The sequence below is a fragment of the Carlito syrichta genome, unplaced genomic scaffold (assembly GCF_000164805.1).
Source record: "Carlito syrichta isolate Samal-C Ts95f unplaced genomic scaffold, Tarsius_syrichta-2.0.1 Scaffold301542, whole genome shotgun sequence".
NCBI lineage: Eukaryota > Metazoa > Chordata > Mammalia > Primates > Tarsiidae > Carlito > Carlito syrichta.
Window position 1 is genome coordinate 1,421,844 of NW_007245638.1, and position 17,302 is coordinate 1,439,145.

The 17,302-nt window shown below is 43.5% G+C and overlaps 1 protein-coding gene across 1 annotated transcript in view; it reads right to left on the minus strand.

Moving 5' to 3' along the window:
- Window positions 1-17,302, minus strand: part of SLIT3 (slit guidance ligand 3) — a 628,209-nt gene that overhangs the window by 186,297 nt on the left and 424,610 nt on the right. The window contains exon 5 of the mRNA XM_008054837.1: window positions 3,100-3,171. Within this exon, the coding sequence (XP_008053028.1) occupies window positions 3,100-3,171 (72 nt within the window). The remainder of the gene's footprint in view (window positions 1-3,099; window positions 3,172-17,302) is intronic.

Below are 17,302 nucleotides of genomic sequence, written 5' to 3' on the forward strand. Positions count from 1 at the left end.
TTTCTTCTTACTCCCTTAAAAGCATAGGGGGTGGTTTATTTCCCTGTCCCCCATACTCTGTGCTGGTCATCCCCATGGCGCACGAGCCACAGGTGAGGCTGAAGTGGGCAGATTTTAGTCTTTTCCAACCTTGTACCAGCTCATTTCTCCTCATGGTCAGTGCTTTCCTCCTCCCAGACTTACCCCTAAGTTCTCATTTGATAGAACTGGCGAAACCCACCTCAGCTTCCATGGAGAGAAGCTTTATAGTATTTCCATTCACAGGAAGGATGAAATCACAGGGTTAGTGCATGAGAAAAAGTTCTACTAGTCATTGATAGCCACAAACATACCTTAAGTTAATTCTGAGAGCTTTCCATGAAATAATCATGGGCCCTTTCTTGTATTCTACCTCATGTCAGAGAAAACACATTGGAAACATTCCATTTTGTCTTCTTAATTTGCAGACTTTTGAGCTTTAGATATTCAAAAATGACCCTTCTGGAGATAGGGTGTTCTGAACTCTCCTCTCTCTGAAGAATTTATTAAGTGAATGTGTGACACCCTCACTTAGTTCCTATTTATTATTTCATTGCCAGGATTCTTTATGGTGCCTAAATTGTGATTACAGAGAAGCATTATAAAATGTCAATGTGTGGATGAGATTTCTAAGGTCTGGGGGTGGGGAGGGAGGTTCTTTAAATGGAGATGTCAACTCCAGCCAATTTCAGAATGGTTTCATTAAGATAAATGGTTTCAAAGCCATGTGTCTCTGCTGGAAATTAAAAACCCATGGAATAACTGATTATGATTAATTTTAAGTACTTAGCCGTGTGAAATCAAATGGGTACGTCTTTAAAACAAAGCTATTGATCTGGCTTTGTTTGGAAGTGAGGAGATAAACTAATCGGATCCTTCAGGCTCTTGACAATGATGAGGAATGAGAACTTTTTTTTTGTCTTTGGTTACAGGTTTTTAAGATTTAACTTGGAGACACCTGGTGTATCTGGATACCAGTTTTTTTGGTTTTTGTCATTTTTAACAGCAAACATCTAAGTAGAGAGAAGCTGTCCGACTCTTTCCTGGGGAGGGGTCGACAGGGATGAGGCATGTAAGGGCGAAAGTTGTGGAAGAAGGAGGGACAACATTTGTGAGAGTCCCTCATAAGTTGTCTCTTTTTAAAGTTGAGGAAATAGACCCAGAGAGGTTAAGATGTTTCTCTAAGCCCCACAGCCTCTGGGATTCCACCTCCGTGTGTCTGGCTGTAAGGCCCTCTCCCCTCTGTCCCATATGCCCTCCTGGGGAGGCGAGACAACACTACTGCTAGCACAGAGAGTGAACATGCGGGCTGTCAGGTCGTCACAGCTGTCTCATGGCAGCTGGTGACTTCCATTTCCTGGTCTCTTCCCAAGGAATTTTCTCATTTTTCTCCTTCTCTCTGTCAATGGAGGAAAGAGGTGACATGCTCCTAGCAGCCGTTTCTACAAACGCTATTCTGCAGGCCGGAAAAATCCTCCTCCCCAGTCCCAGTCTTCCTATCAGAGAGGTCCTGGGTCACCACATTTGGGCTGGCGTCCTCTCCCTCGTGGACATGCATTTGTTGCTGCTTCTGGGGTCAGAGTTTGGGTGAGGAGAGACCATCAATCTCAGAAATGACAGCCTGACCTCCCCGGCAGTGGGTCCTGCCTTTTCCGTAAGGGAATTCTCGGCTTTCGTCCGATTTCAAGAAGCTTGCAGCATCAGCATCCCCTTTTATTTCCTGTGATTCCTCTTGGAATCACCTTCCTCTCACACAACGTGGAAAGGTTCCCTCCAGCCCGCTGCTAGTGTCTGTGGGGCCAGGTGAAAAGGAGGATGAAGGGAGGACCTTTTATTCTTTCCTTCACATACAAAGGAACATTTTAATGTATGCATTCATCTATTAACTTGGCATTCATTCATTCCTCCGGAATCAGGGCTAGGTAACCTGTGACTATGTCATTTTTTAATTTTCAGAGGGATGCTCAAGAAATCCTACTCTCCTGTAACTTACTGGCTAGAAATGTAGCATCGGAATTATTTTTAGAACCAAGCAATTACAGAATTTGGAAAGAGGAAGTCACTCCCAAGATAGAGCAACCAACCCCTTCATTTCCCAAATGAGAAAACTGAGGCTCCAAGAGCTGAAGAGTCTTGCCCAAGGTCACATGGCTAATTAGTGGCAGAATGGGGACTGAACCACACGTCTCCTGACACAAGTTCTACTCTGCTGTATTGCCTGCCTCTCCAGGGTTCTCCAAAACAGGGACAGCTGAAAGTGTAGCTCTGATGAGAACAATCAAAATGTTTGCTTACACAATTCAACTTTAGTTTGAATGACCCCAAGATGACTCCTAGCTGACTTTCCTCCTGGAAATCAAGTATCCTTAGTTAGACCCATTGAAGAATCCAGAACCCAGAGAGAGAGAGAGCTACACATTTCTTCCTAGCTAAGGTGTCCGGGGTGGGATTATGGGGAGGGGACTGCCCTCTCTCATCTTTACCCACCCCATCCCCCTTGCCACTGTAAGGTCATGGTCACAGCTTAAAGTTTGATTTGAAACCTGAGATGAGATCCCAGGAGCAGTGGCAATGACTGGACTTTCCCTGGCTGTGTGGCATTCCCCTGTCCTGTGCCAAGGTCCCTTTCTAATTCTGGGTAATTCCGACTGACCTCCTGGTGCTAACCTCTCTCTCACGGGCCCCAGACCTGGAACCTGTCTCCGGGCATGTCCACACTCAAAGACACCCTCCCTGATGCCGTGACAGGCTCTGGGGGGCTGCTCCAGCCCATCTGTCTCTCCCAGCAACAAATACTGCGGGCACATGGGTTGGGGGGAGAGAAAGACTCAATTGAGACTTAATTAGCAGGAACCCCAGTCTGCAGGAGGTAAGAAATCACACTTTGCTGCCTGCAAACACTTTGGCCAAGGTGAGCCGGAGGGATCTCCTGGTTCCCAATTTTAATAGCACTGCAGTAGAAGACCAGAAATGCATCCACACGGACCCCCCTGCACACGCACTCCCCCTCTCTCCTCCCGACATGGACACACACATACACACGCACGCACACACAAGGCAGCGATCACAAAATCTACTCACAGGATCTCCAAATCGCGCAGCGCTCGGAAGGCTCCATCTTCAATGCAGCTGATGTGGTTGTTGTCCAGTTGCCTGTGGAAAAGCAAGGAGAGCATGAAGGCTGAGCGGGGGCAGCGCCGCGGGGCCGGGCGGCCCGGGGCCACCCGAGCGCCTGTCCCTCCACCCCCTTGCAGGCGCTGATCATCCCCGCCAGGAGCTCGTGCAGAGCCAGCCTGTCTGCCACGCTGCTCCGTCTCTCCTCTCTGACTGTCTGAGAGAACTACACAGACGAGCGCACCAAAAGGCTGTCAGGTCTCAGTAAATATTAATTGCGCATTTTTTTTTTAGGCAGAAGGGAGTAATTTCATTACATTAGGGCATCCAATCCATTACGAGCTCTTACCGTCATGTCACTGAAACAATTTCATTAAGCTAAAGGCCTGTAAATCATTGGAGGTCACTGCTCTGCCCTCTGCGACCTCCCAGAATGCTTTTTTCCTCTCTCCCGGCCCCTCGCCTCCCTTTTACTGGAACTTGCAGTCTTCTGCTCTGACACAGTGCTAAATCTCAAGGCTTTATCTGCCCAAGAGCGACGAGGGTGCATGGGGAATATACCAATTCCAAATTAGACTCAACTAATCTAATTTTATAGTCTTTTTATTATTCTAAGCACCAAATGTCTGTGGTGGCTTGATGCCTCTGTGCATTGTTAAGGGGTCCATCTGGTAGGTCATTCTATTGAAGCATTTTCCGACTAAATACAGATTCCCTCAAACTGCACCAACCATCATCAACATTAAAAAAATTCATTGATGGGAGCATTCATGATGGGGGGGAGGAATATCGTTATTGCCTTAAAGATGCACCACTTCAATTTAAATTGGGGAGAATTAAATGCACCTACTTCAGAACTCCTTTTTTTTTTTAAATTCCCTTTCCATCCTGTGAGCATGAAAATCATGTCTTTTAAAAAGATGCCTCGACTAATAGCCATGCTAGTTGGAGACTGAGGTATAACAGTTGAGGGATAACAAACAGATACCATTTTCTCTAAATCTAAATAGATATGTTGTGTATGTCAGGATATTTACATGACCATGCCCCAACTTAAATATCACATATAGTATATAACCCATTTGATTCCTAAAAATAAAACCCAAAACAAAGGTGTTATACAAAAAATGACTACTAACACCAGACCATTTGTTGTGCTTGCCTGTAGCTCACACCACAGTCTGTGGAGGGAGTGGGAGGCAGATTGAAAGAAGTATGGCAGTACTGGAAAACTCTCGTATGGACTCTTTTTATTTTCTCCACCTCTCAGGTGGAGGGATTTCCTACTGTTGGAATTTTCATTTGTAACTTGTGCTAAACCACCCCAAGACAACTCTCCACAAACAATTGTCAAAGCTACATTTGGTAACCCTCTCTAAGGGCTTTATTTTCTGCCAAAGGAAGGCAGAATTATAATTAAACTACTGTTTTCACTGGAAAAACATACAGACACAGGATTGCGTAAATGCACATGAATGGATCACAACTTGAGTGATGTGCATCACGACAGCCAGGCTCCACTACGAGATGATGGGAAACTGCATCATCTCAACAGGTGCCCACGATACAAGATTTAGATATTTAGAATTCAAAAGTAAATAGGCATCACAAGAAGCAGAAACACACTCTAGGTTGGCAAATTCTCCATCTTGTGTTCGAAGTCCTCCCTGATGCCCACTCAGATGGAGTGTCTCTGAGTCCTCCCCACACTAATTCTTCTGGAGCCTTTCTTAACACGAGTTTGCTGAGTGTCTTTTCCACAGATTTCTTGCAGTGCTGGGACTGCTGGTTCCCTACAGAGGTTCCATGAAGGCAGTCTAGTACTGCTGCCCAGCTTCTAGATTTATCATCGGCTTAAAGGCCAATGAATCAACAACCTCTGCTCCAAGCCAAGGCCACCAAACCTTACCAAGCAGAAATGCAGTGGAGTTGGCTTTTGGCTCCAAGAAATTGTTCAATAAACATGCTGAATTCGGCAAAAATGGCACCATCCACCTAAGTAGAAAAGTATCTAAATCATCAGACTAGGAAGTCCAGGGTGTATAGAGACGGCAGTTTGTGGTGCATTGGTTTTCATGCAGACACATCAGAGACGTCCTTGCAATTAATATATTATTTGTTTGCTGGCTGTGTGAAGCATTTTCTATTCTTTTTCTCTTTAAGAGCACCAGAAACCAAATGGGAGACTGTAAATGTAATATGCAGAATTTTACACGGGAAGTACTCAATCTGTAGGGGAGAAGAGAAAGTCATAGAAAGAAGAGAAAAAGAGTAGTAGAAAGAATAAAAGAGTATGTGTGGGAGAAGATTGGCAAAATATTTAAAAACCTGCACTACACAATATCCCATCAGACTCCTGTAACTCAGGAAACTGAAATGGCAGGAACAAAGACTCTTAAAGAGGGCTCTGATCATTTTCAGGCTAAAAGCAGAGACATCTAATACATTATCAATTATGTGAGGTTTAAATATTTTCAGTGAGTGGCAAAAGTTGACACCTAGTTTATCTGTAATAGTGAATACTAAGCTTTAATACAAAAATCTCTGTGGGTATATTTTTTTGAAAAACCAGCTCTCGCTCTGTCACCCAGGCTGAAGTGCATTGTAGTCTTCTGGGCTCAAGTGATCTTCCCATGTCAGCCTCCCAAGTAGCCGTGACTATAGTCACATGCCATCATGCCCAGCTAATATTTTTAATTTTTGTAGAGATGAGGTCTCACTATGTTGCCCAGCTGCTCTCAAACTTCTAGGCTCAAGCAATCCTCCTGCCTCAGCGTCCCAAAGTGCTGGGATTACACGTGTGAGCCACCATGTCTGGCCTCTGTGGGCATGTTTTATAGACTATCTTAAAACATGAAACATCAAAATATTTATTATGCATAAGTGTCTTTTTCTGGAAGATGTTTATTGTGAGTGAGATAGCCTCCTTTTGTTCTAACCACCGATCAACCAGACAGGAACTGGATCCAGCCCTGATAGTTAAAGAGCTTTTCTCAAGATGCCCCATCCATTACGAGAGTCTGCGGGGTTCACGGCCTTTGCGGCCCCACAAGCAAAGGAAAACCACAATGGTTACTCCACTTCCCAGCTACGATATCTCCATGGCACCGAGCATCAGAGTATTTGTAAAAAGCCCAATTAATCGTCTACAATCATTCCTGATATTTCATGTAAATACACTGGGTCTCTAAAACAAAGTAAATCCACACTTGGTCAGATGGAGTTTTTTCCTTTGAGAAATTACACCTCAGAGACACAAAAGTCAGTCCTGAAGCCCAGGAGAGGGGAGGCAAAATAAATGCAAGGCCAGCATTTCTTTGAGGGTGGTGGAGCAGAGTGTTACTAAACACACAGAGAACCTTATGGAGCTGAGGCCAAAGCATTTGACTTAGCGGTTTGCTTCTGGGGGACAACGTGACCAGAGGCCGCCGACGTGTATCTAAGCTCTCAGGTCAAAGGTCCGTATTGTGTCTTTGAAAGGCCTCACTCAAAGACCCTCTCAAAAACAAATCAACAAAGCCCATTGCCTACCGGTGTCACACACACCACACTTGAGAGGCATGTACAAAAACAACTCTGGAAACATATGGCAGTTGGAGGAGGCCACGTAGCTCTTTTTCTATTTTTCCTTGGCACTAAGAACTGTATTTCTCCCTGCTCCTGAACCCTCACTTCTTATCACACAAAATAACTTACCCCAGTGCCTAGCGCAGTGCCTGGCAATTCACAGATGGTCACCGATGGCTGCAGAATGTGTCCTTCAGTGGAAGATGTGTCAGGGCAGAGCTCAAACCGTATCGGTATAAAGCTTTAGGCCACAAGCCACATCAGCCTGGCTGTGGCCCCATGACCCTACAGGAATCTAAAACGAATAAGGACTGAGCACTCTTGCTGTGACCACACGGAGCTAAGCATTTTCCAGACTTCCTTGTCTTTCTGGGACATAGACTTCTACTAGGAAGCCCTTCGGAAGGACACTTGGAATAAAAAGAGATTTCTATGGGCTCTCGGTAAAGATGAGGAGTTGGATGGCAATGGACTGAGGGCCAGCTGGCTATTTTTTGGAGGCAACATTTACCATCTCCTCTTTTCTACCGAATACCCAATTTGATTTACATTCTCCTGTCTCTGAATAAGCCAAGAAGCCCCCAAATGTTTCATGATATTAAATTAACTGCTCTAATTTCCCCGGGAAGCTCGAATTTCGGCAAACAATATGAGTGTTAAAATGATACCAGAGTCCATTTAGAAAGGAATCCTCAGACAGGCACTAAATGCAGACGCCCCAAGAGGAGTTTTGTGACTACCGTATTTTTATACTCTGAGAATATAAACAAGGCAGAAGGGAAAGCCAGTGTCAGTGAGCACTTAAAATCATCTCTACAAAAGGCAGACAGGGAGATAGCAACTCCTGTAAGAATTCCCATTAGTAAGCATAATATACTATTATCACAGTTCATCTCTTTCAATTACAATTGGAAACTTCATAATTGAAGCAGGATTAGAAATATTTTTGTGCTTCAGAAATTAAAGAAGCATATCTAAATCCTTTAAAAGGGTTAAAAACTGACTATAATTTTAAGAGCAATCTACCAATCTCCCAACAATAACCCCAAAAGAAAAGCAAGAAAGACAAAACTAAAGAAAAGAAAAAGAAAAAAGAAAGAAACATTTTAAAAATTCAGGATTTTGGCCAGGCTCGGTGGCTCAGCCTTGTAATCCCAGCACTTTGGGAGGCCAAGGCAAATGGATTGTCTGAGCCTGTTGGTTCGGACCCAGCCCAGGCAACTTGGCGAGACCTCATCACTACAATAAATAAAAAATTAGCCGGGCATGGTAGCGCACGCCTGAAGTTCCGGCTACTTGGAAGGCTGAGGTAGAAGGATCGCCGGCACCCAGCAGGTCAACGCTGGGGTGGACGTGAGTGTGCCACTGCACTCCAACCTGGGCAATGGAGTGAGACTCCAACCCTCCCCCACCAAAAAAATAGTAATTCAGGATTTCAATAATGGCTTGAGTCCCTGTGAAGACAGAAAATCTTCTTGAAAACAAATCTCTAGAAACAGGATTTCAGTCTGGAAGACAAGTCGATTCCTCAACTAGTTATCTACATGAAAGGTCTGCACACCAGGACACAACCACCCAGGTGTTCTCTGTTCATCCAGATGTTCAGAGGACCCAGCATCCTGCCAGATGGATGGATAAACTTAGCCCGAGGACACTGTCACTCCAGTGGCCCCAAAACCCAGTATCAGAGTTCTGCTCTAGTACTGCAGGACTCCAGCTGCAGTCCTACTCCTGCTGAGTAAGAGAAGTAGCCAAGACTCAGCACACTTTGAAGTTAAACAGTTTGCTAATTTCCAAATAAAACTATCTGCACAAAGTGTGCAAAAGAAGTAGGGGACTTCCGCATGAAATTCATAAGAAAAGATTTACTAGAAAACCAAAGCAAGTCTATGGTCATGAAATCCAACAATTAATTACACCATAAGAGCAACGGAGGACTGTTAGATGTTCATACTATATTAGGTACACAGGACGTAAACTATAGTATATGACAGCCTTTGGAAATATTTGGAGGAAGGGTATCACCTGTAGTTTTTACATTTTTTACATCTCACTTGTCTTTAAAGGTTTAAAATAATTCTAAAAACTAAACTAATTTGAATTTGTTATCGATGAAATGTACATGTTCATACACACATATATTTGAGGTATTCTTTTTTTAGAGCAAAGAGAAATAGAATGCTGCAACTATAAAAAAACAAAACAAAACCTGGGGAATCCCTGATTTCATGAAACAAGGCAAAAGACAAAACACGAAGCAGCCTTAACATGCTATTTCTTTTCTTTCCATTAGCCAATTGTCCTTTATGCAGAAAATAAATCTCATAGTACTTCTGAAGTTTGCTTTTTTATGACAGTTTAACATTCAAAAAAATCATTATTGAAGAACAAATTATAGAAACATTTGTCTGTTGCTAGCTGGGGTCTTTGAAAAAAATAAAGCTCAAGTTTATTTTAACTGGAAAAAGGAAAAATGTTCAGAAGAAATGCATATACTTCATATAATTGGGTGCTGGTCACACTTTTTAGGCAAATCAAACACTTGATCTAAGCCACAATCTGCTAATGAATTGTCACTGCTTCTCATCATTAGAGAGCTACTATAATTCCACATTAAAACGACATCTCAAATGAGCAAAAAGAGGTGAATCTATCATTTTGCACATTTTGTACACTTGTCACCAGACCCGAGAATACATGCATGTAGATATGTTTACTGATCCATGAATTATTTAAGTATCCACAAAGATCCCTGTCTACAGAACTGACAACTTCATGCCTATTTTTCCTGTACACACAGTTACATGTAATGCTGTATACATGTAAATACAAATATATATTATAAAACAGGCAAAGCAAATTGTTGACTTCTGACGTTTAATGTGGTGTATCCAGTTATATTTACAGAGACATTTAGATAATTGATTGATCGCATTCCGAAGACTTCAACCAACCACACCTACTTTGCAAAGGATAAAGTCTTGGCTAATGAAGCTCTCTGATCAGAATAGCCAGCTCAGAACTTTGTTGGAAATTGAACATGAGTCTATTTTAACAAGTGCTGCTATGCATACTTTGTCACATGGCCAGCGGAATACCTTTTATTTAGAATATATCATATTGCAGTCCAACAAATGCAACTTCCCAGCAGGAGAATAACTGCATCCACTCCAGTAGATGCTCCTGAAAGCAGGCTCTGCAGTTGTGCAAGCAGCAATGATGAATTAGCAACAAAGAGGCACGCCAGACCTCGGAGAATAAGGAGGTGTTTTACACATCGCTGCGAAATATCAATAACTCTACTTCCGTGTTTACATAGTTTACAGTATGTTGGGAATTTGGCAAATGAATTTGTGCTGAAAAATGCAGGGGCAAAATCCCTGCAAACCAATGTAGCATTAAGCTATGAGGAGAAAGCAGAGATTCCATTTAATCTGGGCAAGTTTAAATTTGAAACAAATTTCTGGCATTTGCAAAATAAATAAAAGAACGATAACAACAAAGCAAACAAAAAGCGAATGAAACTAAAATACCCCATATTTATGGTGAGATAGCGTCATTTGTTTTCCAGCAACTTCTAGAACAAGGAACCGAGGAAGTTTAGTTACTGTTTGCAAAATGTGCTGTCACCTTTTAAGGCCTGCCCCAAAGTCGTCTGTTTCCTGTGGTCAGCCTCCTGTTAGGACCAAAGGGTTTCATACCTAGGTGGACCAACTCCCCAAGGTTTGCCGGAGACTTGCCCTGCTTTAGCATTGAAATTTCCATGTTCCATCCTGGGAAACAAATCAATCCCAGGAAATGCCTGTTATGTCCCTTGGGTTGACTCAGTTGGAAATAGATTTATTCTGGGCACATCAATCCCTCAGCCATGTCCCTAAACCTTAAGATGTCTGTTGAAGCCGGGCTCGGTGGCTCAGCCTGTAATCCCACGCCCTTGGGAGGCTGAGGTGAGTGGATTGCCTGAGACCACGGGTTCGAGACCCGCCTGGGCAGGTGAGACCTCATCTCTACAATAAATCAAAAAATGAGCCGAGTGTGGTAGCGCACGCCTGTAATTCTGGCTACTCGGAAGGCTGAGGTGGAAGGATCGCTGGAGCCCAGCAGGTCAAGGCTGTGGTGGCCGGGAGCGGCCACTGCACTCCAGTCTGGGTGACAGAATGAGACTCCAACTCAAAAAAAAAAAAAAAAAAAAAAAAAAGGGATGTCTGTTGACTCTCAAACTTGGCTTTCAGTAACGTTGGCTCTAACAGACTCCTCACTGCTTTGTCTGTAAAATGGGTTGTCCCTTTGCAAACACACCTACAATGAGGCTAGTGGCAACCCTGAAATGTTCTACCATGCATTGTCAACCTTTCTTGTTGGAAATTCAAATTTCTTTGTAAGAAGTAGCTGTGTTTTACTCGCCCGGCCTTGCTGATGTCATGAATACTCAGATGCTGGACAAATAAATGGCTGTCTCCATAGTGATTGGGGCAGGTTTGTGGTTTCCCTAGTTACACTCTTGAGCGATAACCATCTGTGGTTCCTCCCTGGCAGAGGTGGAGGAGGGAGGAAGGAGTGAGAGACTAGGAAGATGAAATGCGCTTTTGTTAACCGGCATGAAAAGTTATCTCCCACATCTCTGTTTTTTTACTCCTTTTTCTAAATCATCCAGCACAAGCTGTAGTGAGGTAGTGAGAGTTTTTTCTTTCATCCCTACAGGGATTTCAGAAATTTTCCCACTGGACTCTAAAGATTAAACTATTCCAGCCGTGTGAATATGGCCAATAAGCAAAACCAGAGCTCAGGTATTTCTTCCTTGATGCGAGGTGGGCGCCCAGGTGAGATGCTAGTTTTCATTCAAAACAAGACTGCAAACATCCCATGCTGGGTAAAAGCCATGAGTCAACCCCTCCTGGGAATCTCTTTCTGACAGTGCATTGGGACTGCGTCATCTCCTTAGGCAATGAATGAGAGATCATTGTTTCCCTTTAAAAGAATCACACGGATCTCTCAGCTAGAAATTTAACTAAGACCTCCTTGAATTTATGCACATTTCCAACCCATACAGACTAACCCTTTGGAGGCATTCAATATTGGTTACCCATTTTTTGTAAAATGGAATACAAGGGTTTGCATAATTTCTAGCTGTGTGAACTAAGTGATTCACATTCATGCCTCCCGAGTCTCGGTTGTAAAATGGAGATAACAACATTTAGTCCAGAAGGAATTTTTTGTATTAAAGTAATGAAATATGTGCACTCTGAAAAAATATTTGTGGCACTGCTTAATTTTATTTGCTTTAAAACAAATAATATTGCACATAGGAATTCTTTTTAACAAAATTGCTAAGGTCTCTTTCAGATCTGAAGTTATGTGACCTGAGATTGAGTTCTTATGAAACTTTTTTTTTTTTTTTGAGTGGAAGTCTCACTCTGTCACCCAGACTGGAGTGCAGTGGCCGCTCCCGGCCACCGCAGCCTCGACCTGCTGGGCTCCGGCGATCCTTCCGCCTCAGCCTTCCAAGTAGCCGGAATTACAGGCATGCGCTACCACGCCCGGCTGATTTTTTGATTTATTGTAGAGATGAGGTCTTGCTGCCCAGGCGGGTCTCGAACCCGCGGGCTCAGGCAATCCACTCACCTCAGCCTCCCAAAGGCGCGGGATTACAGGCTGAGCCACCGAGCCCGGCTCTCTTATGAAACTTTTAAGAAAAAGTCCCTGCTCACCTAACTTAGACCTGTCTGTGATTTGAGCCTACTCCTTTATCCCTTCTTCTTCCATTTTAGACCAAAGAATCTATTATTTGAGATATTCAATATATTCTTTCTGGACTAGGGGCAGCAGTTCAGAATCACATGCTTTTTCTAATTCTCCAGCTGCTATGAGACTGAAATATGAGAAGCCACCAAAAACCTACACTAGAGAAAATACAAATTTTTTCCTTACTGGGAAAATTATGCCAATATGTGCACATATTCATAATTCCCATAGGTGAGGACCACTAAGGAGAGAAATTACAAAATTTAACCTCATTTCTTGGTGACTGTTTCCAATTTATAACAAACCTAGTAATGTATTGAGCACCTAAAACAGTCAAATGCCACACCATCTGTGGTGTATAATTTCTTAATCTTAACATTCCAGGCTGGGCTTGGTGGCTCACACCTGGTAATCCCAGCACTTTGGGAGGCCGAGGGGGAGGGAGGTTTACTTGAGGCCAAGAGTTCAAGAGCAGCCTGAGCAACAAAGTAAGACTCTATTTCTACAAAAAATAATAAAATAAAAAATTAGCTGGAAGTGGTGATGCATGCCTATAGTCCCAGCTACTTGGGAGGCGGAAGTGGGAAGATTGCTTGAGCCCAGAAGTTAGAGGTTATACTGAGCTATGATAGTGCTACTGCACGATAGCCTGGGTGACAGAGTAAGACTCTACCTCAAAACACAAACTTAATATTCTGTAATCTGTAAAAAAACCTCCAGTGACTCCCTGGGGCTTACATTATAAATTATAGCAATAACAAATCACAACCACAATAATAAATGTACATAGCATTTATTCATCATTTACTAAGCATCAAGTATTGAACTGAGCATCTTGAATGCCGTATGTCAATTTGGTCCACAACCATTCCTATTTTATAGAATAAGAAAAGCAGACATTGAGAGCTACATTTCTAAACTTGATTTTGAACCCAGATCTGTCCATGCTCATAATGACTACAAGAGATGCTGCCTCTCTGGAAATGGCCCAGACTCCCTAGCATAGCACAACTCTACCCCCCTCTACTCAATATGTGAACGTGCCAAGCACTTTTCCGTTTTCATGCCTTAATTATGCTGGTTCTGGCCCTGGCCTCCATTTGGGGAACCCTTTCCCATCCGTCAAGACCCTCCATGAGCTCTTCCTATACACACTCAGGCAAAATGAACTGCTCCCTCTAAGCTCTCATGACCCTTGGGTGGTCCCTTCATTCAAGCACTTACTTCACAGCAGTAGGACTAGTTGTGAACACAGGAGCAAACTGAGGCTCAGAGAGATTAGGCAGCATCATCGGGGAGCTCAGCTAATACATGGAAGAGTCAAGTTCAAAGCTGCCTTTCCAATCCAGGAGCCTCAGGTCTCACTCATCATGCTATTCCACCTCTCTAACCTTCAAACTACAAAGACAGGGAATCCATCATACAACAGTGTGGACGTAACTCAAGTTATTGCAGGTAGGTGAGAAAAGTCAGGGCTTTTGGTGTTTGTCACTGGAACTCAGTTGCTTTCATTGGCCTGCAAGCTTTATTACCCAGAAGATGGTGGAGGGCGACCACCTCAACAGTGTTTCCCCACTGCCTACCATGTGTCTCCCAGTTAGATTCCCCAGGAGTCTCAATCTATTTGATTCCTAGGATTGCTGGAGGCAGTAGCTGATCTTAGCTCCTATTGCTAAGGATCATGGGTTGGTGCCTGCACCTTGAGACGATGCCCCTATTCCAGGTCACCTATTGGAATCCAATGGGTGGACTTCTAACCAGGCTGGGACAGCCCTGTACTTTCTTGAGCTGAGGCAGGACACAATCTCCTTTCAAGCTCCAGGTTCTCTTTGCTCCAGGCAAAAGTTGTGAATTACACAGCTTTTATTCTGTCTTTCTGGGGTGTGGCCTTCCCCAGTGATGGTACAGGCTTGTCTTCCAGAAATGAACAAGCCACAGGGCGCTAAAACGATTGGGTGGCACGAACCAGGTTGTGTAGTTGGGTGTTCGACGCGAGTGGCCATTAGCGAGGCATCGCTCAGATATTTTTGTGGCAGAAAAAGCCAATTGAAAGGTGTCTTGTAAGTTTAGTGTAAGGGGGATACCAAGGCCCTTGTAATTAACTGCTGAGAAAAGGGCCATCAGACCTTAGCACAATGGACTGTGCTGATAACTACATTCAATCCAGCTGATGCACAGAATCAAAATCCTCTAGGATTTCCTTTTTCTTCCTTTTCTTGACTGTTACTTTTAAGGAATAACAAATGCCCAGACCTGTCAGCAACAGGACAGTAGGTGCAACATCTGTCTTGCACACCCTGGACCTGCCGCACGGTGCCTGGCACATAGGAGGTGTTGGTACAAAATTCTATGGGGTCACATGAGATGGCACTCTATATCCACTGGGACGGCAATTATTTAAAAGACGGGGAAACAACAAGTGCTTGGAGAAATTGGAACACTCCTGCATTGCTGGAGGGAATGTAAAATTGTACAGCTGTTGTGGAAAATAGTTTGGTGGTTCCCCAATAAGTTAAACATAGAATTACCATATGACTCAGCAATTCCATCCCTAGGGATATAGCCAGAAGAATTAAAAACAGGTGTTCAAACAAAAACTTGCACACAAATGTTCACAGCAGCACTATTCACAAAAGCCCACAGGCAGAAACAACTCAAATTCCCATCAGCGAATGAATGGATAGACAAATTGTGGTATATACAGGAATATTATGCAGCCATTAAAAAGAAACGAGGTACTGAAACATGTTACAACATGGATGAACCTTGAAAACATTATATACTAAATGAAAGAAACCAGGCATAAAAGGACACATATTGTGTGATTTCTTTAACCTAAAATGTCTAGAACAGGTAAATCTATAGAAACAGAAAGCAGATTAGTAATGGCCAAGGAGAGAATGAGGAAGGACTGCTTAATGGGCATAGGGTTTCCTTTTGGCGTGATGAAAATTTTTTAAGAGCTAGATAAAAGTGATGGTTGCATAACACTGAATGTACTACGAGTTGTTGGATTGTACACTTTAAAATGGTTAATTCTGGCTGGGCATGGTGGCTCATGCCTGTAATCCCAGTGCTTCAGGAGGCTGAGGTGGGAGGACTGCTTGAGCCCAGGAGTTCGAGACCAGCCTGGGCAACATTGCAAAACCTCATCTCTACAGAAAAAAAAAATTAGCCAGGCATGGTGGTACACACCTGTAGTCCCAGCTATTCAAGAGGCTGAAGTGGAAGAATCACCTGAGCCCAGGAGGTTGAGACTGCAGTAAGCTATAACTACATCACTATACTCCAACCCAAGACCCCAACTCAAAAAAAAAAAAAGAAAAAGATTTTTAAAAAGTCTTTTACCTCAGGGGGGAAAAAAAGGAGCTTACTCTTTCTGTAGAAGGGAAGAGCTTCACCAGAACATCTCCTTTCCAAGGTAATTTCCCTGCCATGATGTCACAGTGAAAGTCCGGGAAGTTTAGGGTCAGATCTTAAGACTGTGCATGATGAGACAGCAAGCCCAATTCTGCCTGGGCATGAAAAGAAACACCTTGGCATTTGAAGAGCAATGAGAATGGAGGAGAGAAACATGGGGGGAATTTAATCCACCTACTTTGGAGGGTTATGTATAGCCAATTTTAAAACTCTGCTAGTTTGCTTTGGGGATACCACCAGTCAACAGTCAGGAAAAAAAATAATGTCAATTTAGGCAAAGAGAATGGGGATGATAAACTTGACGGAAAGGGAAAAATCACCTGCTAGACTCCGGAGTCAAAAGTAAAATATGGCAGAATTAGCCACTCTTTTACATCTCTCTTGCCACTCTGCATCGGTAGATGGCAAAGATAACACAATAGCTTATATCTGCATTTCAGAAGCTGAGTTCCTCGTTCTCTTCTTGCTTTTTCTCAGATGGGTTTCTCTCTGAGAAGCCTAGAAAAGAGGTCAGGCTTTGGAAGTACCTTTGACTGGGACTCACTCTCTGCCTAGGCTTGAGGTCTGGATGGTCTTGGGGAAGAGACGTGTGCAGGGCCTGGTGAGGATGGTACATCATTTCCCCAGTATGCTCTCCAAATTCTCAAGGCATCCTGCATAGCAGCCACACTGGTCCCACTGAGCTAAGAAAATCCAAAACCGCTGGACCAAAGGAAGAGGGGAGCAAAACACTGAGGAGAAAGGGTTGGAAGGCAGATGGGCCCACCAAGGGCCAATTCTACCCTCACCCTTCCATGTTCAAAGCTTTCCATTGGGCTACTTCTATTTAATTAGCTACATCGAATCTGAAGGAGGTTTCTAATTCCTTCCCTGAAATAAGGGAAATAAGGACATTGCTCACACTTCAGACCTGAGGGTAAGTGGCTCTGCTCTGGAAAAAGAAAGAAAAGAGTGACTTTCTTCCTTCCTTTTCCTTCTTCCTTTCTTCCTTCCTATGTTGCCCAGGCTAGTCTCAAATTCCTGGGCTTAAGCGATTCTTCTACCTCAGTCTCCCAAAGTGCTGAGGTTACAGGTGTGAGCCACCCTGTCTGGCGATTTTCTTTTTCTCCTTTGCCAGCAGTAGAGACAGTGCTACGATGGTATGGTTTCTTGGTAAAAATAAAAATAGTTTTCTCAAGAATCAGATGACAAGGCTCTTTGACATTGTTGGGTTGTGGCCTAAGACAAAGCCACAACACAGGTGATTTCTATGGGCCCCTGCAGTGCTGGCATTCAGGGCTGATAGGTTTAATCTAGTCCCCAAGTCCACACATGAGGATTTTTTCATTTTGTTGTTACAGGTACTGTCTGAGGAGTCAGATTTTATTTATTTTTATTTATTTTTTGAGGTGAGTGGATTGCCTGAGCCCGCGGGTTCGAGACCCGCCTGGGGCAACTTGGC